This window comes from Bos indicus, chromosome 29, assembly GCF_029378745.1.
Source record: "Bos indicus isolate NIAB-ARS_2022 breed Sahiwal x Tharparkar chromosome 29, NIAB-ARS_B.indTharparkar_mat_pri_1.0, whole genome shotgun sequence".
Classification (NCBI taxonomy): Eukaryota; Metazoa; Chordata; class Mammalia; order Artiodactyla; family Bovidae; genus Bos; species Bos indicus.
Window position 1 is genome coordinate 700411 of NC_091788.1, and position 22508 is coordinate 722918.

Here is a 22508-nt window from a genome sequence, read left to right on the forward strand (position 1 = left end):
AGCAAGGCAGCAGCAGCGGAGGAAACGGATTGGAGAGCTACTGGGTCAGCCAGGAAGTTAGTTCGGGTTTTTCCAGTAACATCTTAGGGCAAAATCTGAATGAAGTTTTTGGCCAACTCAATACACAGAGGGAAAAACATCTTCTGGTGCCCAACTGTAAGCGATGGATGGAAAAGGGGAGGAACTAGGGCTAATAATCCCGGGTTTCCAGTTTAGGTGAGGGCATGAATGGTAGCGCCAGCAGTTGAAATAAAGAAACAAGGAGGAACAGACTCAGAGCAGAGAGGAGTGACGTGGGAGACAGAGCTGAGATGAGAAAGTCTGAACACGAGACACTACAGTCAAGAGTAGCCTGGTGGAGACGTGTAGCAGATAACCAAAAATAAAAGGAAATCTGACCATTTCTTTCCAATTTCAGATTCTGCAGCATAGAGATGGTCAAAGAAGCCATGGTTAGGATCCAAGCAGAACCTGCAGGAAAAGATACGCGAAGCACAGAGGATGTGACACCCTAACACTTCAGGATCAGTCAGCAGGAGTCACGTTAATCAAGAACAAATTCTATAGGGGAGGAGACAAATAAGATTCACAAATTATGTTTGTCCCTGGATGCCTGTTGCTTGGACAGTAACATACTTAAAGATAACTTCAATTACACAAAGCCCAATGAGTAAAGGGCTCCCCAGAAAGACTAATGCATTACATCAGCGCTTTACAGAGGAGAGAGGAGAAAGGTGGTATGTCATCCTATTCTGCACTCAAAGGAAGACACCCAAGGCAGCAGGCTTCGTGCTGAGTGACATCCTGGGAAGGACCTAACAGGAAGAGAGACTTGGAAAAGAGAAGATGGCAAACACAGCATTTGTGTGTGAAAGAAGACAAGACTCCTGTTAATAGAATTAGAACCAAGTCACAAGGAAGCAAGGAAAAACTTTCCCAAAGATCAGCATGAACACAGCACAGAGTGTTCTGTGAGGTGGTGAGTTCTGTTTCACTGGATCATCTGGGAGGGCTTAGGAGCTCTGGATCCGGGGTGGGAAACTTTTTCCTGCAAAAGGCCAGACAGGAAATGTTTGTGAGCCATATGGCCTCTGTCACAACTAGGTGATTCTGTCATAGCATAAAAGCAGACACAGGTAAAGTGTATAGGAAAGGGCATGGCTGTGTTCCAATGAAACTATCTGCAGAAATGGGTGATGGGCTGGATCTGGCTGGGGTACGTACGTCAGTCTGCCAGCCCCTGCCCAGGATCTTTGCTTTGCAACAAGTGATCCACAGACAAGCACCCTCAGTATCACCTGGGAGCTTGTTAGAAATGCAGAATGCAGCCCCCATCAGGCCTACTGAATCTGAGTCTATAGTGCAGCAACTCTGGATTATAGATTCTGATTCCTCCCTCATCCAAGATTGCTTTGTTATTTGCTTTTTTGTTTAGTAACCTATCTGGCTGGGCTACAATATATTCTCAATAATGTCCAGTTTTCAACAAGAAAAACAACCACCACTACAAAATGAGACATGCAAAGAAATACAAAAATCTGAATCTAAATTTCAACAAGATCTCCAGGTAATCTGCGTGCACATAGAGTCTGGGAAACACTGGTTTAGATGACCGGTGTCTACAATGGAACCTAATCTGGCCTAGCAAAAGCAGACTCCTGAAAAGTGGATAAAAATGATATTCTGGGCCTTAATCCCACAGGTTTCAAGCCCACAGGTGTCAACTCAGCAGTCTGGCTGGGGCCCTGGGTCCTGTATTTTCACACGGATAATGCTAAGGTTTGAAAACCTCTGGTCTGGTAGCCTCAGAGAATCCCTCCAACTAAGCTTCTTTGAATCCACTTAAAGGAAACACTGCAAGATCTGACAACTCTGTTATTTTTAAGTTTCTTCTTGTTTTTGTCTGTTTGTTTTTCAGTCAAAAACTGGCTTTTCTGTTTCCGAAAGAAATCGTGCCTAACAGTTGCCTACTTTATGAACTTGAACAGAGAGAACAGAACATTCCAAAAAGACCAGTTATCAAACAGTCCTGGGGTGCCAGCTGCTGGTCCTGTGAGTGCACCCACATTCCCACCAGAGGCAACTCAGGCTCTAGAGTCACCAGAAGTAAGGGGTGGGAGAGAAAGCGAGGAGGAAAAGGACCGGAGACATGAAAAAAGCAGGTGCGGAGTGCCAGCATGAGTCACAGCACTGCCAAGTCACGCCCACGCACATGTCAGTGTTCCACTTCTTCAGGGGGATTCTGGGTCTTTTTTTTTTTTTTTTTTTGGCTGAGGCAGGTCTTAGTTGCATCGTGTGGGATCTTTTACAGTGGTGCATGGGCTTAGTTGCCCCATGGCATGTAGAATTTTAGTTCCCTATCCAGAGATTAAACCTGCGTCCTCTGCACTCCAAGGCAGATTCTCAAACACTGGGCCACCAGGAAGTCCCTGGGTCTTCTCACTGTAGCTCTGACATCAGAACTGAGTTGAGAAGTGTTCACATAAACCCCGTGCCTCTAACCCTCTCATTGTGAGCACAAGTCAGAAGGTTCCTGGAGAACCAAGTCTGGTTCTGATCAGGACTTGCAGCCACCTCGTTCCTCACCTCCCATCCACACGTGTGTTCCGAGTACCCACTATGGACGGTGCAGAGTCCGGGCACGGGGACGAACAAGACACGTCAGGTCTGCCTTCATGAAACTTAAGAGTCTTGGAAATAAAGAATTAATTGAGAAGAATTAAGGCAAGCGCCAGGTGGCGCTAGTAGTAAAGAACCCACCTGCCCATGCAGGAGACATATGGGTTCATTCCCTGGGTCAGGAAGATCCCCTGGAGAAGGGCATGACAACTCACTCCAGTATTCTTGCCTGGAGAATCCCATGGACAGAGGAGCCTGGTGGGATACAGTCCATGGGGTCACAAAGAGTTGGATATGACTAAAGCAACTTAGCACACAAGGCAAGTAGTGACCGTATGGAAAGGGCAGGCTGCTCTGGGAATACACAACCAAGCAATGCAGACCAGGGTGGGGTACAGATGATAGTCTGCTCGGCTGCTGCCCCATTTCTAGCATCTGAATGTCTGAGGCAGGGCGTGTGGTCTACTGTCTACTCAGGCAGCCCACAGTCTTATTCCTGCTTCACATTCACCCACCTGGCCCTTGAAGCAGTTTTAACTGGCAACAACCCTCAGTCTAGGGTTCAGGGGAAGCTTGTAAGTGGAAATAACATTTAAGCTGAGACTAGAAAACCAAATTAGGAGTTCCCTGGATTCGGGGCTGGGAAGGCACTTCAAAGTAGAATGTGAACGAAACAACCAAGAACAGGAGACCTGCAGGAAGTCAGGGCCCCCTGGGTGCAGCGGGGGTGAGGCTGCATGTGGAGGCAAGGCTGGGATCACAGGGCCAGAAAGGAGAGTGAACTTGTTAGCCAAAATATATATATATATATATATATATATATATATATATATATATATATTTTTTTTTTTTAAGAAACAGATGGTACTGGCACAAAGACAGAAATATAGATCAATGGAACAAAATGGAAAGCCCAGAGATAAATCCACACACATATGGACACCTTATCTTTGACAAAGGAGGCAAGAATATACAATGGATTAAAGACAATCTCTTTAACAAGTGGTGCTGGGAAATCTGGTCAACCACTTGTAAAAGAATGACACTAGAACACTTTCTAACACCATACACAAAAATAAACTCAAAATGGATTAAAGATCTAAACCTAAGACCAGAAACTATAAAACTCCTAGAGGAGAACATAGGCAAAACACTCTCTGACATACATCACAGCAGGATCCTCTATGACCCACCTCCCAGAATATTGGAAATAAAAGCAAAAATAAACAAATGGGACCTAATTAACCTTAAAAGCTTCTGCACATCAAAGGAAACTATTAGCAAGGTGAAAAGACAGCCTTCAGATTGGGAGAAAATAATAGCAAATGAAGCAACTGACAAACAACTAATCTCAAAAATATACAAGCAACTCCTACAGCTCAATTCCAGAAAAATAAATGACCCAATCAAAAAATGGGCCAAAGAACTAAATAGACATTTCTCCAAAGAAGACACACAGATGGCTAACAAACACATGAAAAGATGCTCAACATCACTCATTATCAGAGAAATGCAAATCAAAACCACTATGAGGTACCATTTCACGCCAGTCAGAATGGCTGCGATCCAAAAGTCTACAAATAATAAATGCTGGAGAGGGTGTGGAGAAAAGGGAACCCTCTTACACTGTTGGTGGGAATGCAAACTAGTACAACCACTATGGAGAACAGTGTGGAGATTCCTTAAAAAACTGGAAATAGAACTGCCTTATGATCCAGCAATCCCACTGCTGGGCATACACACCGAGGAAACCAGAAGGGAAAGAGACACGTGTACCCCAATGTTCATCGCAGCACTGTTTATAATAGCCAGGACATGGAAGCAACCTAGATGTCCATCAGCAGATGAATGGATAAGAAAGCTGTGGTACATATACACAATGGAGTATTACTCAGCCATTAAAAAGAATACATTTGAATCAGTTCCAATGAGGTGGATGAAACTGGAGCCTATTATACAGAGTAAAGTAAGCCAGAAGGAAAAACATCAATACAGTATACTAACGCATATATATGGAATTTAGAAAGATGGTAACAATAACCCAGTGTACGAGACAGCAAAAGAGACACTGATGCATAGAACAGTCTTATGGACTCTGTGGGAGAGGGAGAGGGTGGGGAGATTTGGGAGAATGACATTGAAACACATAAAATATCATGTAAGAAACGAAAAAAAAAAAAAAGAAATAGAGACATTTCATAAGGACACTGGAGGTGTTTGTTTAGGGAAATGAGTGGGTAGCCTTTCCCTTCTCCAGGGCATCTTCCCAACCCAGGTCTCCCATGTTGCAGGCGGATTCTTCACCAGCTGAGCCACATGGGAAGCCCAAGAATACTAAAGTGAGTAGCTTATCCCTTCTCCAGCAGATCTTCCCAACCTAGAAATTGAACTGGGGTCTCCTGCATCGGATTCGTTACCAACTGAGCTATCAGGGAAGCCAGGAAAATAACAGTCAGGCTGAAAAGAGCCCCTGTGATCATGTGGAACGCGACCAACATGACAGGCAGTCCCAGGGGCCAGACCGAGGGGCGAAGGGCTCAGAGCTACTTAAGGAAACAGACCTGATAGGGCTCAATGACAGACAGGATGTGGGGAGAGAGACAGAGTCACAGTGGCCCTCAGATCTGTGGCTGATCTAACAGGGTGGCTGGTGTCATGAACCAAGCTAGAGGTCACAGTGCGGACAGGCAGGGGACGGAAGGTCAGCTCTGAAGCTGTGCTGGAGGCACGAGCCAGACCTTCAAAGGTCCAAGCTCAGGGTTCAGCAGGTCGTGCGGATCTGGAGCTCAGGAGAGAAGGCCAGGCTGGGGTATAGATGTGAGAGTCAACGACCCACGGGAGGTAAGAGGAACCGGGGCCTGGGATGGTTCCAGGAGGGGTGCCGAGGGGGTGCCCTGGGAGAGAACCCCAGCTTCTCAGGGACGGGCAAAGGGCGACACTGCCCCAAGAGACAAGACAGCACCCACAGGAGGGTGTGGCCCACAGGGCTGGATGCCAGAGAAGCCAAGCAGCACGTGCCCCCGAGAGAAGTAACTCAGCAACGAGGGCAGAGGGGACCTCGACAAGACCACGCATTACAGAGGTGGACTCACTAAAACATCACTGGGAAGAGAGCCCTTAGGAAGGGAAGGGCTGAGGATGTAGACAAGAAAGATGGGGAGAAGTGTCCATATAACCTGGGAGGGGGATCCAGAACACAGGTGGGTCACATGCGGGTCTGGCTTTGGTCAGGAGAAGGGGCTCCTCCATTCACCAAAAGGAGGGGGTTGGTGCTGCAGGGGGACGCTGGGCAGGTACAACAGCAAGGGGCTGAGGGCGCTCTCATGGTCTGAGGGTCTCTCTCTAGTTCTGGGATTTCTCCTGTACTCTGGTTATTTCTGATTGAGTGCTGAACACCACATGCAAAAACCAGAGCAAGGGTCTGAGGTTCTGGATGAAGCGACTTCCTCCAGTGAGGACTGCCTTAATTTTGCTTCTAACTGGCAGTAGACTAGCAACACTGACAATCCCAAATTCCCTTCATTTAATTGGTGCTAAAATGCTTCGAACCAAGGTTCCAGACCCTATGAGGGCTTGATGAACTCTGCATTACCCCTCACTCCTCAGCAATGGCCTTTCAAGCCTAGGGCGTTGACCAGGGTCCTTCCAACTTGGCCTGTTCAATTTTTTGTCTCCAGTCCTGTGAATCTGGAAAGACCTCTGCTCAGAGTTTCAGCCAAACTTCTACCAAAACAAGCCAGACTACCATCACCAGAAAAAGAGCTCCATCTTTCACTAACATCAAAAACTTACAGCTTGGCTACCCACACCATTCCAAAAGACTTCCCCAACCCTGCAGAGGCAAAAGGAGCCTAGAGACCTGATTTTCACCTTACAGCCAGCAACTAGTTCTGTGACTCCTGGGCGTGACCTCCCAAGATGCCCTTAGCCTCACATGTAAAATGCATCTGGATCAGAATCTTTGAACGTCTTCCTGCTCTAGAAGCTTCACAGTCTCTAATATCCCTGCCACCTCCTACACTGGACAATCCTAGAATATACATTCTTCTTCTGTGGATCTATCAGCGCCCAGCCCAGCCACTGATCACAACTTCCCATTCTCAGAAGACCATTAAAATAAATGGACTTAAACTACCACAGGAGAGCTTCCCTGATGGCTCAATGTTAAAGAATCTGTCTGCCAATGCAGGAAATGTGGGTTCGATCCCTGGGTCAGGAAGATAATCCTGGAGAAAGAAATGGCAACCACTCTAGTATTCTTGCCTGGGAAATCCCATGGATAGAAAAGGCTGGTGGGCTAGAGTTCACGGGGTCATGAGAGTCAGACACGACATGGCAACTAAACCACCACCAAACTACAAGAGCATGCATTTAGATGTGCAAACAAAGACATTCAGTTTCTAGAACTGTGCCCATCCATGCAGAAGATCCTTATTATCTGCTGTCCTGGCTACTAAGGCATGCAAAGTTGATGAGGACCCAATCAACGCCAAGGCAGAAAGTCAAAGAGAAAGCCCAACCCCAAAGAAGAAGGGAGTCAGTGGAGAGCATCATTGTGCCAAATGGCACGTGATACACAGACATAAGGGGACAAGTCTGAGTCACAGCAAATGATTTACATTGTTCTTTTTTAAAAAAGAAGGATGCTATGTGCTCAAGGCAGGAGAGCCTCAAATGTTGGCCTCTGGCTTTTTAGCAGCTAACATACCATGATTTCCTTGGTGGATGAGAAGTCCCAAGATACCCATTCTACTTATTTTCATGATGGACAAAAAGACCAGTGGTTGAAATAATGACAAGTTGAAACAAAGTCCCACTTTCACAAGCACAGAGAAGACCCAGTGGAGCCATTTCATTATGCAGAGAACATTCTCCTGCACAAACCTGGGGGCTCTGGCCCAAGCCCCACACTGCAAAGCCACTGTGTGCCCTGCCCCTGCGCTCCCCCGGCAGGCTCCTGGCCTGCTCCTCTTCTCTACAGGACACTGCTATCTCCCAGGCAGCAATCTCCCCTTCCCTGCAGCACGTGGACCCATCAGAAAGCAAAGGCGTGTATGCCAAAAGCTGTGCTGCAACCAACACCCCCAAATGAATTCATTCCTGGGCTTCTTGATGGTGGAGTAACACACAAACTGGAAGCCACTGACCTCTAGGCTTGTCCTTACTTTTTCCAAGAGGTCCTGCATGTGGTGGGATAGGAGCTGGTGGAAGCTCTGAGTCCCAGCTCTGCTGTTCTCTTAACAAAGCTCCTTGAGGCATGAAAAATGGCCTGAGAGCCTCCTATGGTTCAGAAATCCCTGGGCATCAAGGATAGAAAGGTGACTGAGACACATGAGGTGCCAACCACTAAAGAGCTAAAATCAGAGGGCCTCAGTTTCCCATCTGCTAAAGGAAGGCGCTGGATCCAGTCATCTTAGAGGTTCCTTCCGATTTGAACATGCTATGGCTTCAAGATCTGAGTTACAGCCCTGGTTGGCCACAGGCAGCTGTGGACTGGTGCTGCCACTCCGGACCTCAGTTCCCATGCAGGCAAAGCAAAGACGTGAGATCTGCAATATCCCCCATTACCTTATGCAGACACAATGGAAGGTTTCCAGAATCGCCCTGCAAGGAGTCCTTCTGCTGGACGGCCGCCCAGCAATAAGAGTCCACAAAGGAAGCCTGACGCCACGAGAAAGAACTGGGGGAGAAGCAGCTTATCTGGGTACCTAAGAAGCAAGAACAGAGTGTTTCAAGTCAGTGTGAGTGCAGGTGTGTGGACCCTTCCTGCCGCACCACCCCCTCCCCACCAGCCTCAGGGTTGCAAGTGTTTACTAAGTCACCAAACACCGCGATAGGAGCGAGGCCAGCACCGAAACCAAACACCCGAGTCCGTGGTAAAGCTGACTTTTGTGAGCTTTCTGGCCAGGGCTGGACATGACAGCAGCTTGGGCTCAGTTGAGGAAGAACTCTTGAAAGAAAAGACACCATCATAAAAAGGAAAAGTGAGGACTTCCCTGGTGGTCCAGTGGCTGAGAAGCCTCCTGCCAATGAAGGAGACACAGGTTCGATCCCTGCTGCACAGGCCATGGAGCAGCGAAGCCCAGGCGCTGCCACTACTGAAGCGCATGGAGCCTAGAGCCTGTGCTCCACAGAAGTGGAGCCACCACAGTGGGAGGCCCACACACTGCAACTAGAGAGCCCACCCGGCCATCAGAGAGAATTTTTCAAGAAGGAAAAGTGAGCAGGAAAGGAAGCAGAGCCAAACATGCATTAAGGACACAGGCAGAGTTGGTTTAGTTTCGGGTAAGGACTGGTGGGGGTGGGGACGGTCCCAGGTGGTACTAGTGGTGAAGAACCCGCCTGCCGAATGCAGGAGATGTAGAGACGGGGATTCAGTCCCTGGGGTGGAAAGATCCCCTAGAGAAGGGCACGAAACCCACTCCAGTATTCCTGCCTGGAGCACCCCATGGACAGAGGAGCCTGGCGGGCTACAGTCCATGGGGTTGCAGAGTCGGACACGACTGAAGCAACTTAGTCCGTGAAGGGTGGGGAATGGGGAAGGAGGAGAACTCAGTACAGAAAATTGAACAGGAAAAGGAGTCCTTTTTACAACAAAGAAACAGTGAACGTTCAGCCTGAGGAAGAGAAAGTTGGTGCAACATTTGGTAATACATCCCTGGACGGAAAATCGAGTTTTCCATCTCCTCTAAGCAAAAAGAAGGTTGAGGCCAGAATTACAGCCCAAGTGGTGTATGTTCAGAAGGCAGATGCTCTCAAGTGCCAACCCGCAGGCAGGGAGTGGGGCTCAGAGTGCGGACTCTCATAACTTGCTGCTCTTCTGTGAGGGGCTCCGGACCTCGTTCTCTCCTCTGCAAGCAGAGGCCCGCGTCTCCACATAAATGCTGTCGTCACTTACTGCCTGGTAGAGTCCTCCTCGGGGAAGGCAATGGCACCCCACTCCACCCCACTCTTGCCTGGAAAATCCCATGGACAGAGAAGCCTGGTGGGCTGCAGTCCATGGGGTCGCTAAGAGTTGGACACGACTGAGCAACTTCACTTTCACTTTTCACTTTCATGCACTGGAGAAGGAAATGGTAACCCACTCCAATGTTCTTGCCTGGAGAATCCCAGGGACAGGGGAGACTGGTGGGTTGCCATCTATGGGGTCAAACAGAGTCGAACACGACTGAAGCAATTTAGCAGCATCAGCAGGAGCAGCAGCAGACTCCTCCTGACTCACAGGGGCCACCGTGGAAAACAGGCCAATGAAGCTTTGGGTGCAGGGCTGACACCGCTCTCCCCTCCTCGGCAGCAGGCAGAGGGCTGGCGCTGAGGCTCCGCGGCGCGCCCAGCAGCGCCACGGGCACCAGCCCTGGGGGCAGAGGCTCCCCCTCCCCGCCACACGGCTCTGACAACGCTGCAGGTAAACCTGCCGTCACACAGCCAGGGACCTCGCCACTGACTTACAACTCCTGGGACGTCCGAATGAGACCGACATTAGAGTCTGCATTCTGAGAAGAGGACCTGGTCCCCGATAGTCGAACACTGTGCGCTACCTCTTCCTGTACAAAGTGGCCAGCAGGTTGCATTACAGCTTTAAAGACGGGAGAGGGGTGCCCATCTTCTCCCTCCCCACCTTGCAGAGAGCACAGGACCACAGGAAGACACAGGCTGGACATCCCCGGTCCCTTTATGAGGGACACAAACACCCACAAACGGTCACCGTCCTCGGGAGTAAAGAGTTACTCGCTGTTGTGTCTGACTCTGTGACCCCACGGAGTGCAGCCCGCAAGGCTCCTCTGTCCAGGGGATGTCCCGGGATACTGGGAATGGGTTGCATGCCCGACCCACGGGGAGGCCCTCATCCAGGGGATCTTCCCGACGCAGGGACTGAACCTGGGTCTCCCGCATTGCAGGAGCCAGCAGGGAAGCCTCTGGGGAGGAGCTGGCCTTCACACACGTGGCAGGAGAAGGCAGTGAGGGTGGCCATGCTGGCTGCAGAGCAGATTCCTGGGGCAAAGGGGCTGCAACCCCCTTCTTCATTTGCTCAAAGAGGTCAAAGAAGGACTTCTCAGCAAGAGCCCTTGGAGATCACTGTGAAAAGTCACACACCATCTGAAAATGTCCTCTAATAGCATAAGTTCTTGCCAACCAGGAATGGCTTACACATAAGCTGGGGGTGGGAAAGACATGTCAAGGTCCCTTCCAACTCTGACCCCGTTAAACCTGAGTTCTTACATTCTATCAACAAGAGAGGGCTCAGAACAGAACAGGCCCCCAGGCTAACCTCGCTTTGCTCCTGCATCAGTATTCCTTTGTCAAATGCTTCCAACGAGATCCCAGACACCAAGGCTTACATAAATCTGCAGATACAATGAGACTACAATGAGACAGACAGGCCCTGGGTTATAAATGGTTTCGGGCACTTTGCCTGCTTGGCAGAATCTGTTCAAACACGTTCTCGTGAAAATGGACCATGCTGCTAGGATTTCATGGAAACCTGTCTGGCCCAGAAGTTCCTGTAGATACCAGTCCTCATGGTGCATGGAGCCAACATGTAGTAATCTTTCCAAAGGAAAATGCTGTGGGTTGTCCTGGGACCTCAGGGGCCTCCCCCAGGGCAGTGGTGGAAAGCACTGGAGCATAAATAACTAAACTTTTCACACCAAACCTTTTGCAAGCTTTGGCAGAAAAGAGGAAGAAAGGAAACCGAGTCTACAGATGGAGCTGGGGACGTGCTGAGCTCACAGTTATGTTCTTACAGTCGTAAGCATGTTGCTGCTGTTGTTTAGTTGCTCAGTCATGTCTGCCTCTTCTGCGACCCCAAGGACTGTAGCCCACCGGGCTCCCCACTCCACGGTGGGAAATGGAGTGTCTCCGGCCAAACAAGGACGTGACAGCCATCAGTGACTTCAAGCCTCCAAACGTGAACCAGGGCTCCCAAAAGGTAACACAATGCCTGTGCTCCAGCAGACGCTGCCACCCACTAGAGCTGGGGGGGAGGAGCGCAAGGGGAAAGGGATGAGAAATTTAAAAAAAAGAATAGGATCTGCACAACAAAAGAAACTGTAAGCAAGGTGAAAAGACAGCCTTCAGATTGGGAGAAAATAATAGCAAATGAAGCAACTGACAAACAACTAATCTCAAAAATATACAAGCAACTCCTACAGCTCAACTCCAGAAAAATAAATGACCCAATCAAAAAATGGGCCAAAGAACTAAATAGACATTTCTCCAAAGAAGACATACAGATGGCTAACAAACACATGAAAAGATGCTCAACATCACTCATTATCAGAGAAATGCAAATCAAAACCACTATGAGGTACCATTTCACACCAGTCAGAATGGCTGCGATCCAAAAGTCTACAAGCAATAAATGCTGGAGAGGGTGTGGAGAAAAGGGAACCCTCTTACACTGTTGCTGGGAATGCAAACTAGTACAGCCACTATGGAGAACAGTGTGGAGATTCCTTAAAAAACTGGAAATACACCTGCCTTATGATCCAGCAATCCCACTGCTGGGCATACAGACTGAGGAAACCAGAAGGAAAAGAGACACGTGTACCCCAATGTTCATCGCAACACTGTTTATAATAGCCAGGACATGGAAGCAACCTAGATGTCCATCAGCAGATGAATGGATAAGAAAGCTGTGGTACATATACACAATGGAGTATTAATCAGCCATTAAAAAGAATACATTTGAATCAGTTCTAATGAGATGGATGAAACTGGAGCCTATTATACAGAGTGAAGTAAGCCAGAAAGAAAAACACCAATACAGTATACTAACGCATATACATGGAATTTAGAAAGATGGGAATAATAACCCTGTATATGAGACAGCAAAAGAGACACTGATGTATAGATCAGTCTTATGGACTCTGTGGGAGAGGGAGAGGGTGGGATGATTTGGGAGAATGGCATTGAAACATGTATAATATCATATATGAAACGAGTCGCCAGTCCAGGTTCGATGCACGATACTGGATGCTTGGGGCTGGTGCACTGGGACGACCAAGAGGGATGGTATGGGGAGGGAGGAGGGAGGAGGGTTCAGGATGGGGAACACATGTATACCTGTGGTGGATTCATTTTGATATATGGCAAAACCAATACAATATTGTAAAGTTAAAAAATAAAAACATAAAAACATAAAAAAAATAAGAAAATAAAAATTAAAAAAAGAATAGGATTGGCCCCAGATAGCTAAGGGGCATATAAAAGGAATGAATTCAGCGAGCCCAGAAGCTTGCATCTTCTCAGACACAGAAGAACGCTAAATCCCTTAATATCTTGTTTTCCTCTCCACTTAACAAGAATCTTTGATGTATAGATTGCCTGCTCCCCTAGTTGCAAACCTATATATAGCCTGACCTCCTCTCCTGCCTCCTCAGAGCAATTTTCTCAGAGCTACTGAGATGCTGCCTCCTGGAATAAAATAACTCTCTATTTACAGACTGTGACTAATATTTTTCAGTCAACAATGGGATTTACAAGGCAAGAATACTAGAGTGGGTCGCCATTTCCTTCTCCAGCAGATCTTCCCAACCCAAGGATTAAACCCATGTCTCCTGTATTGACAGGTGGATTCTTTACCACTGAGCCACCAAGGAAGCCTCATAAGTATTGTTGTTCAGTCTCTAACTCCTGTCCGACTCTTTGTGACCCCATGGACTATAGCACGCCAGGATCCTCTGTCCTCCACTATCTCCCAGAGTTTGCTCAAATTCATGTCCATTGAGTCAGTGAAGCCATCTAACCATTTTATCCTCTGCTGCCCCTTTCTCTTTTTGCCTTCAATCCTTCCCGCTCATAAGTACAAGTATGTTCAAATGTTCTTCCCCTGAAATGGAAGATCAGAAGAAAAAGACTACTGATACTCACAGGACACCATGCCATCTTTAAATCATCACCTCATATAAACCTCACAACGAAATGTGGAAAAGGGATAGAGAGACCTTATCTTCATTTTACTCTGGAATAAACTGAAGCTCAAAGTAGTTCAGCAATCCCCCACCCAATGAAATCTGTGAAGTCAATGGGGGTGCCAGAACTTGAATCTGTACTCAACTCTTAGGCTCTTAAAATGCTCCTATCTAGACCATTCCTTGGACTTCCCTGGTAGCTCAGCTGGTAAAGAATCCACCTGCAATGCGGGAGACCCTGGTTCAATCCCTGGGCTGGGAAGATCCCCTGGAAGAGGGCATGGCAAACCACTCCAGTATTCTTGCCTGGAGAATTCCCATGGATAGAGGAGCCTGGCAGGCTATGGTCCATAGAGTCACAAAGAGTCAGACATGACTGAGTGATGGGGCAGGGCGGAGACCAGTCCCTCCAAGGAGGCCAAGCTAGAGGCAGTCCTGGGAGCCAGGCCTCTGGCAAAGCAGGGGAAACAGGGAGGGGGCAGGTTTGAACACGCGGACACTCCAACTGACCAGAGAGGGCAGAGCTTTTTCCTAGGAATGGTCAGGGTCAAACCCAGGGAAAGGAACAAATCGAGCCCCAGGTACTGGATATTCCCAAGTCAGAAACAGGAAACAAAGGAAATCAAGAGCCAGACAAGGAAAAGAGCCAAACTGGGGGTGAAAGGCAGGAGAAAGAGAGGGGCAAAGCCAGAGGGTGCGGGATCCTATCCAAGCAGGGCTGTGCAGTCCTACACCTTCACCCAGGGCCGTCCGCCTGGCCTAAATCACCGTGTTGGGATGCTCAACTGTTGCCATGGGGCTAGGATGCTTGGTCCTGGCCCATCCTGATTCATTTTCAAATGGAACTCCACGTCTTCTGTCTTATTTACTCTTCAAACTAATATTGGGGGATGATCATTTTGTAAGGGAAGAAATATCAAATCACTATGTTGTGCAACAGGAACTAACAGTGTTGCATATCAATTATACTTCAAAAACAAACACACAAAGCAACAAACTCATATAGAAAAAGGGGTCAGATGTGCAGTTCCAGGAGTCAGGGGTGGGGGACAGGGGATTGAATGGAGGCAGTCAAATGCACAAACTTCCAACTATGAGGGTTAAGGCCATAACCATAACTACACACACACTTAACACTGCTGCATGTCATACATGAAAGCAGTTGAGAGAGCAAATCTCGAGAGTTCTTATCACAAGGAAAATTTTATTTTATTTTGCATCTTTATGAGACCATAGATGATCATTAAACTTACTGTGATAATCATTTCATGATGTATGTAAGTCAAATTATTACACCGTACACCTTTAACTTATACAGTCAATTATAACTCAATAAAACTGGAAAAAATAATACTGTTGGGAGGTGAACAAGTCTTTTATGTATTTTCCTAGCAGTCTTCTAGTTAAGACAGCTTCTGGTCTCTCTCTACCCCACCTTTGCAAACTGCTGCCAGATCATTTGCCCTCGAGCTCAGTTGTCATCTTGACACTCCTTCAGCTCAGTGTTTTTCACTGGTTCCCAACCACCCAGAGGACAAATCCAAACTGATGCTTCAACCCAACCCATTGCTGCCATGGCATGTACAGGCCCCATTTGCTCCTAAATCTTTGCCTTTCATCACACCATTCCCTCCACCCAGGGGCCCTCTCTCTAGTTCTTGTTAAAGTCAGTGCCCCTCCACGTCCATCTTTTAAAGACCAGCTCACCCTCTCCATAAAGCTTTGACCCACTGAGCTCCTGGAGCCATCAGAAATATGCAGATAATCACCTTCAACCAGGCTGTATAAATACTCATGCATTATCCCCTCTAGTAATATCTCAGCTCTTGGCTGGCAGGGTGAACACAGTCACACACACAGAACACCCACACAGACACACACTCTCTCTTTCCTCTCTCTCTCTCTCTCTCTCTCAGCTTCATACAGCACCCCGTAGGAATAAACAACACCTATCTGGGTGCTTCTGTCATTGTTGTTTAGTCGCTAAATCATGTCTGACTCTTTTGCTACCCCATGAACTCGCAGCACGCCAGGCTCCTCTGTCCATGGGGTTTCCCAGGCAAGAATACCAGAGTGGGGTGCCATTTCCTTATCCAGGGGATCTCCCTGGCCCAGGAATTGAACCCACATCTCCTGCACTGGCAGGTGGAGACTTTACCACTGAGCCTCCTGGGAAGGCCCAAGATGTTCCCAAGTACTATGATAAATAGTATCTCAATTAATGGTAAGAAACTCTCACAGCTGAGGAAACAGAGTCCCTGACCGGCAGTGGCCCTCCAGCCTGGGTCCTGTGCTCTGCCTGCCTCACTTTGCCACACACTGGCTGAATGAAGACACTCTGATTCTAGGGGGTAGCTTCGTGAGATCTGCACTGTCTTTCACAACTGTACGGAAACCAAGAAATGCGTGTCCAGTTTACACCAGGAACAACACCACCATGTCCATCCGGCTGAGAGTGCACACAGCTGTGGGCTTTCCATCTGAGTCTGGCCAGAGAGGATGAAAGGTCACAGGCAGGAAATATTCCCTCCCGGGCCCCGTGGCGGCAGGTTCAGCATCTGCTAACAAGAGACCCACATCACGCCATCCCCGGCCCACATCCCAGACCCCTGACTGGAGCCCAAGGCGCAGCTCATGCCTTCTCCCTGAGGCAGCCCAGCCAAGGTTTGTTTCTGAGCTGCAGACTCAGCCGCTGCACAACCAGAGGGCTTCCCAGCCCGAGGGGAGCCAGGACGGGAGCAGGGAGGCGGGCCAGCCCGCACAGCTTCTCTGTAGGACCATCGCCAGCGAGCACCAGGCCAGTGAAGCTCGCTCTGTAACAGGTCCACCCCCCTCAGAGGTGGGACTTCACTGTCCCTCTTTTTCTTGATAAGCTTTGTTTCCATTCTTCTCATTGCTAGCATCTGAAGGGCTGGGAGTCCTGGGAAAGCCCTCAGCATCTTCTGACAAAGACACATCCACCCTCCCTCCCCAGGTGCTGTGTGGGAATTCTTCTACGTTGCTTCCCCATTTAAAGGCTACATGCAACTGACAGTGACACAAGAACTGAGCTTCCTGAAAAGTCGATGAAACTCACCAAAACCACAGGTTAACAAAGCACCAAGGGAAAGAGCTAGCTAACTGCCTGGGAGGACTTTAGAGGAACTTGCAAACAGAAGAGACTCTAAGCTGGTCACCAGCACAGTGAGGAGACTCAAGGGCAGCAAAAAGCAAGGAAGGGAACGCTTCCCGTGCTGAGGACTTTGACCCTATTTTAAGGATCAGGAAAACTGAGCCCTGAGATCTCACAACTAGTGGGCTGTAGAGCTCGCATATCAACGGGGTTTCCATCTTTATCTTCCAAACATGAAAAAGAAAAGGCAAAATGCACAGGTTATTGAAGAAAAATGAGTCAGAGAAGGTCAAAACAGAGGCAGGGAGACAGGAGACTTTCTTTGAAGAAAAGAGTAAGTGCTGGGTTTGCTGTCCTGGGAAGCAGAAAAGGAAAACAGACTTTAATGATATCAACTACACACATTACTTTGATATAGTTCTTTAAAAGTTTGCAAAGTGTTTTAATTTTGCAAAACAAAAAAAAACCAGTTCTAACTGACTTTAATGTAAATTACATACATACACACATCAATCTCTCTCTCTCATACACACACACACACACACACACACACACACACACACACACACACGGAGTCCAGGTACGTCATAATACAACCTGTGAGGCACTGACTGGACTTGAAAGTTCTTGCTATATTTTAAGGTTGCCAAAAAAAGGAAACAATTCTATTATAAACTCTCAGGTTCAATGAGAATAACCATGTAGAAATGGACCCTGGTTGTGTGGTAGAGAAAGAGATGGGCAGTGGTCAGCACTGAAAAATAAACAGGAAATAGTAACAAGCACTCCTAAGAATGAAACAGGTCTAAATTGGTTTCAGTACCCTTGACACCAACATAAAACCAAAGGAAGTCTGCCCCAAAGGATCCTTTCTTGCCAAAAACTAAGAGATCCAACCATGATAAAAGAAAGTAAAATTCCAAGAATCTCAGGATTATTCGTCTCTCTAAAAAAGAACCAAATTCCTCCCCTTTACGGAGAAGGCAATGGTAACCCACTCCAGTACTCTTGCCTGGAAAATCCCATGGGCGGAGGAGCCTGGTAGGCTGCAGTCCATGGGGTCGCGAAGAGTCGGACATGACTGAGCAACGTCACTTTCACTTTTCACTTCCATGCACTGGAGAAGGAAATGGCAGCCCACTCCAGTGTTCTTGCCTGGAGAATCCCAGGGACAGGGGAGCCTGGTGGGCTTCCGTCTATGGGGTTGCACAGAGTCGGACACAACTGAAGCGACTTAGCAGCAGCAGCAGCCTCCCCTTTAACCTCTCCAGCCAACTTCACCCCAAACCCACCTCTAGCCTCAAACACAAGCAAATAAATGAATTCTACAAGTCCCACGTGATTCATTTCTGCCTTTTGCTTTGCAGGAACTGACACTGGCACAGGAATTTTAAAATAGTGTGAAAATGTAAGTACTCTCTTGTAATCCAAACTGGAAGAAAAGAAATACTGAATTGGAATGACAGTTTCATTTTCCTTTAAACCAAACTGATTCACCAGTTCTCTTTTCTTTCCACAACTACAACTAAGCCTGGCTTTTACAGAGAACCCAACCAGGGCTAACATCTGCTCCTTGATAAGACTGTTGCTGTTGTTGTTTATCACTAAGATATGTCTGACTCTTTCATGACCCCATGGACTGTAGCGTACCAGGCTCCTCTGTCCATAGAATTCTCCAGGCAAGACTACTGGTGTGGGTAGCCATTCCCTTCTCCAAGGAATCTTCCCAACCCAGGGTTTGAACCTACATCTCCTGCATTGAAGGTGGATTCTTTTCCACTGAGCCACCTGGGAAGCCCCTTAACATAATCAAATGTTATTTTCTAAATGAGTCTAGATATTTCACTACCCATCCAAGGAATAAACTGCATGGCATTTCTGCATTGATAGTTTTCTGCTTCTGGGTCTACCAAATTAGATAAAGGCCCATCAGTGTACAATGCTCTCCTAACAGAGGGGAATAACAGCCCAGACCACATGGTCCAGGATTTGTGACTATAGAGTAGACAGCCAAGGAACCATACAATTAAGTTGGCCAGCCTCCAGTGAAAACGGCAGGGCTCCTTTAACCCAATCAAGAATAATGTTGTGAACAATATAATATTATACAGTCTGCTAAGTGCAGGAGCAGAAGCGAGACCGAAGTCAGACAAAGACTGAAACTTGAAGGACCCATGAGGCCAGCATTATACCAGCAAGAACAGACTAGACAAATAAGCAGTGGTTTGAGGGGCTGCTTTCCTGTGGTGGAGAACCAAGTCCCTGAGCACACCCAGAACGTCTAGACCACACAGAAGAACTTGCATCAATCCAATGTAAAACCTGACGACTGTCCAGTGAATACAATTTCAATGACGTGTGCACCAGTGAAAAAAAAATACAAGAACTAATGTTCTAGTTCAGCTCAGTCGCTCAGTCATTTCCAACTCTTTGCGACCCCATGAACCACAGCACGCCAGACCTCCCTGTCCATCACCAACCCTCGGAGTTTACCCAAACCCATGTCCACTGAGTCGGTGATGCCATCCAACCATCTCATCCTCTACTGTCCCCTTCTCCTCCTGCCCTCAATCTTTCCCAACATCAGGGTCTTTTCCAATGAGTCAGCTCTTCACATCAGGTGGCCAAAGTATTGGAGTTTCAGCTTCAACATCAATCCTTCCAATGAACACCAGGATTGATCTTTAAGATGGACTGGTTGGATCTCTTTGCAGTCCAAGGGACTCTCAAGAGTCTTCTCCAACACCACAGTTCAAAAGCATCAATTCTTTGGCACTCAGCATTTTTTATAGTCCAACTCTCACATCCATCCATGACTACTGGAAAAACCACAGCCTTGAGTAGACAAGTAAATGTTCTAGTAAAGATGAAAAAAAAGTACTTAATGTATTTAAATATTATTTTTTTAATTTTTATCATACAGATTAACTAGCTCAAATATACAAAAAATAATATAAGAGATACCTAGAGGTTTAAAGCAATACTGATATTTCGCTTCGTTTACCTCATTTCTTTTTTTTTTTTTTTAAGATTCTTTGTGTTGTGCCATACACAAAAATAAACTCAAAATGGATTAAAGATCTAAACCTAAGACCAGAAACTATAAAACTCTTAGAGGAGAACATAGGCAAAACACTTTCCGACATATATCACAGCAGGATCCTCTATGACCCACCTCCCAGAATATTGGAAATAAAAGCAAAAATAAACAAATGGGACCTAATTAAAATTAAAAGCTTCTGCACAACAAAGGAAACTATAAGCAAGGTGAAAAGACAGCCTTCAGAACGGGAGAAAACAAAAGCAAATGAAGTAACTGACAAACAACTAATCCCAAAAATATACAAGCAACTCCTACAGCTCAATTCCAGAAAAATAAATGACCCAACCAAAAAATGGGCCAAAGAACTAAATAGACATTTCTCCAAAGAAGACATACAGATGGCTAACAAACACATGAAAAGATGCTCAACATCACTCATTATCAGAGAAATGCAAATCAAAACCACTATGAGGTACTATTTCACGCCAGTCAGAATGGCTGCGATCCAAAAGTCTACAAGCAATAAATGCTGGAGAGGGTGTGGAGAAAAGGGAACCCTCTTACACTGTTGGTGGGAACGCAAACTAGTACAGCCACTATGGAGAACAGTGTGGAGATTCCTTAAAAAACTGGAAATAGAACTGCCTTATGATCCAGCAATCCCACTGCTGGGCATACACACCGAGGAAACCAGAAGGGAAAGAGACACGTGTACCCCAATGTTCATCGCAGCACTGTTTATAACAGCCAGGACATGGAAGCAACCTAGATGTCCATCAGCAGATGAATGGATGAGAAAGCTGTGGTACATATACACAATGGAGTATTACTCAGCCATTAAAAAGAATACATTTGAATCAATTCTAATGAAGTGGATGAAACTGGAACCTATTATACAGAGTGAAGTAAGCCAGAAAGAAAAACACCAATACAGTATACTAACGCATATACATGGAATTTAGAAAGATGGTAACAATAACCCTGTGTACGAGACAGCAAAAGAGCAAAACTCGTTTCATATATGATATTATACATGTTTCAATGCCATTCTCCCAAATCATCCCACCCTCTCCCTCTCAATAAAACTGGGGGGAAAAAGTAAAATTTGCAAACACATATACAACCCAGGAGAAGGAAATGGCGACCCACTCCAGTGTTCTTGCCTGGAGAATCCCAGGGACGGGGGAGCCTGGTGGCTGCCGTCTCAAGGCTCACAAAGAGTCGGACACAACTGAAGCGACTTAGCAGCGTACAACCCAGGCATCAAACCCAGGTCTCTCACATTGTAGGCAGACACTTTACTGTCTGAGCCACCAGGGAAGTCCTATAAAATACAGTATCACCATAAAAAATATTACTGATATATCACACTGTCAACATTCTGCCACACCCTCCCTTTATATGTATAATACGTACATTTTCTTCCCTGAACCTCTTGAGAGTAAGTTGCTGAGATTATGACCCTTTCCTCTGAAGAGTGCATATCTTCAAAGACAAGATATTCTCTTACATTGTGTGCATCCGTGTGTGCTAAGGTGCTTCAGTCAGGTTTGACTCTTTACATCCCTATGGACTGTGTAGCCAACGAGGCTCCTCTGTCCATGAGCTTCTCTAGGAAAAGAATACTGGAGTGGGCTGCCATGCCCTTCTCCAGGGGATCTTCCCAACCCAGGGATGGAACCAGCGTCTCTTACATCTCCTGCACTTGCAGGCAGGTTCTCTACCACTAGCGCCACCTGGAACATTACCCAGTGCGATCACTAAATGAAAACACAACAGCAGAAAAGCCAAATACAACTATCCTTTATGGCAATTTTCCCTCCACTCAGGGTCCAACCCTGCACCATACACTGTGCATTTAGATGTCACATCTCCCTAGCCACTTTATCCTGGTTCCACAGCCCTCCTCTGTCGATGAAGACCCTAACATGTGTCAAGAGCTCAGGCCCCCTGTTCTGTGCGACACGCCTTCATCTGTGTTTGTTGGCAGGGATCCCATGAAAGGGTTGTGGGCCCTCCACAGGACACTCCTGGAGATACCTGTGACAGCTTCCCCATGACAGGTGATGTCACCTATGATAATCACTTGGTCAAGGTGCCATCCTCCAGGGCTCTGCTGTAAAAGTGCCTTTTTCCCTGAGAAATAAGTGATCTATGGGGGACGCTCCTAGACTGTGTAAGTATTCTATTCCCCAACTAACTTCTACTCAGTGGTGAACCCAATACTTCCACTGTGGCTGCAACATGAAGGTTTTCCAACTTGATCCTTCCTTCTAATTTATTAGTGGCATTTTACTATAAAAAGGAGCTTCCCCTTTCCCCCTCCCTCATTTTTTAAGCACCAACATAATCAACATAGACTCATGTAGTCTTGTTTTTCAATATTTTATAATCCATTACTTTTATTTCTTTTTTAATATAAATTTATTTATTTTAATTGGAGGCTTACTTTACATTATTGTATTGGTTTTGCCATACGTCAACATGAATCCACCACGGGTGTACACGTGTTCCCCATCCTGAATGATCCTCCCACCTCCCTCCCCATACCATCCCTCTGGGTCATCCCAATGCACTAGCCCCGAGCATCCTGTATCATGCATCGAACCTGGACTGGTGATTCGTTTCACATATGATATTAAACATGTTTCAATGCCATTCTCCCAAATCATCCCACCCTCACCCTCTCCCATAGAGTCCAAAAAACCCTTTTATTTCTTTTGAGGCTTAAATTGTTGCAAACTAGATCCTGTACCTAACATGCTCCCTGGGGTTTTGAGCACTTCTGTACTCCCTGGCACAAGCTGTTCTGGGCTTACCT

The 22508-nt window shown here is 46.9% G+C and overlaps 1 protein-coding gene across 5 annotated transcripts in view; it reads right to left on the minus strand.

The window, feature by feature from the left end:
- Positions 1 to 22508, minus strand: part of PANX1 (pannexin 1) — a 58093-nt gene that overhangs the window by 12537 nt on the left and 23048 nt on the right. For all 5 annotated transcript variants that reach the window (XR_011564933.1, XR_011564932.1, XR_011564931.1 and 2 more), the window contains exon 2: positions 8188 to 8327. Coding sequence is in view for 2 of the 5 variants with exons in the window: in XM_070782833.1 (XP_070638934.1) it covers positions 8188 to 8327 (140 nt within the window). In the remaining 3 variants the exon portion in view is untranslated. The remainder of the gene's footprint in view (positions 1 to 8187; positions 8328 to 22508) is intronic.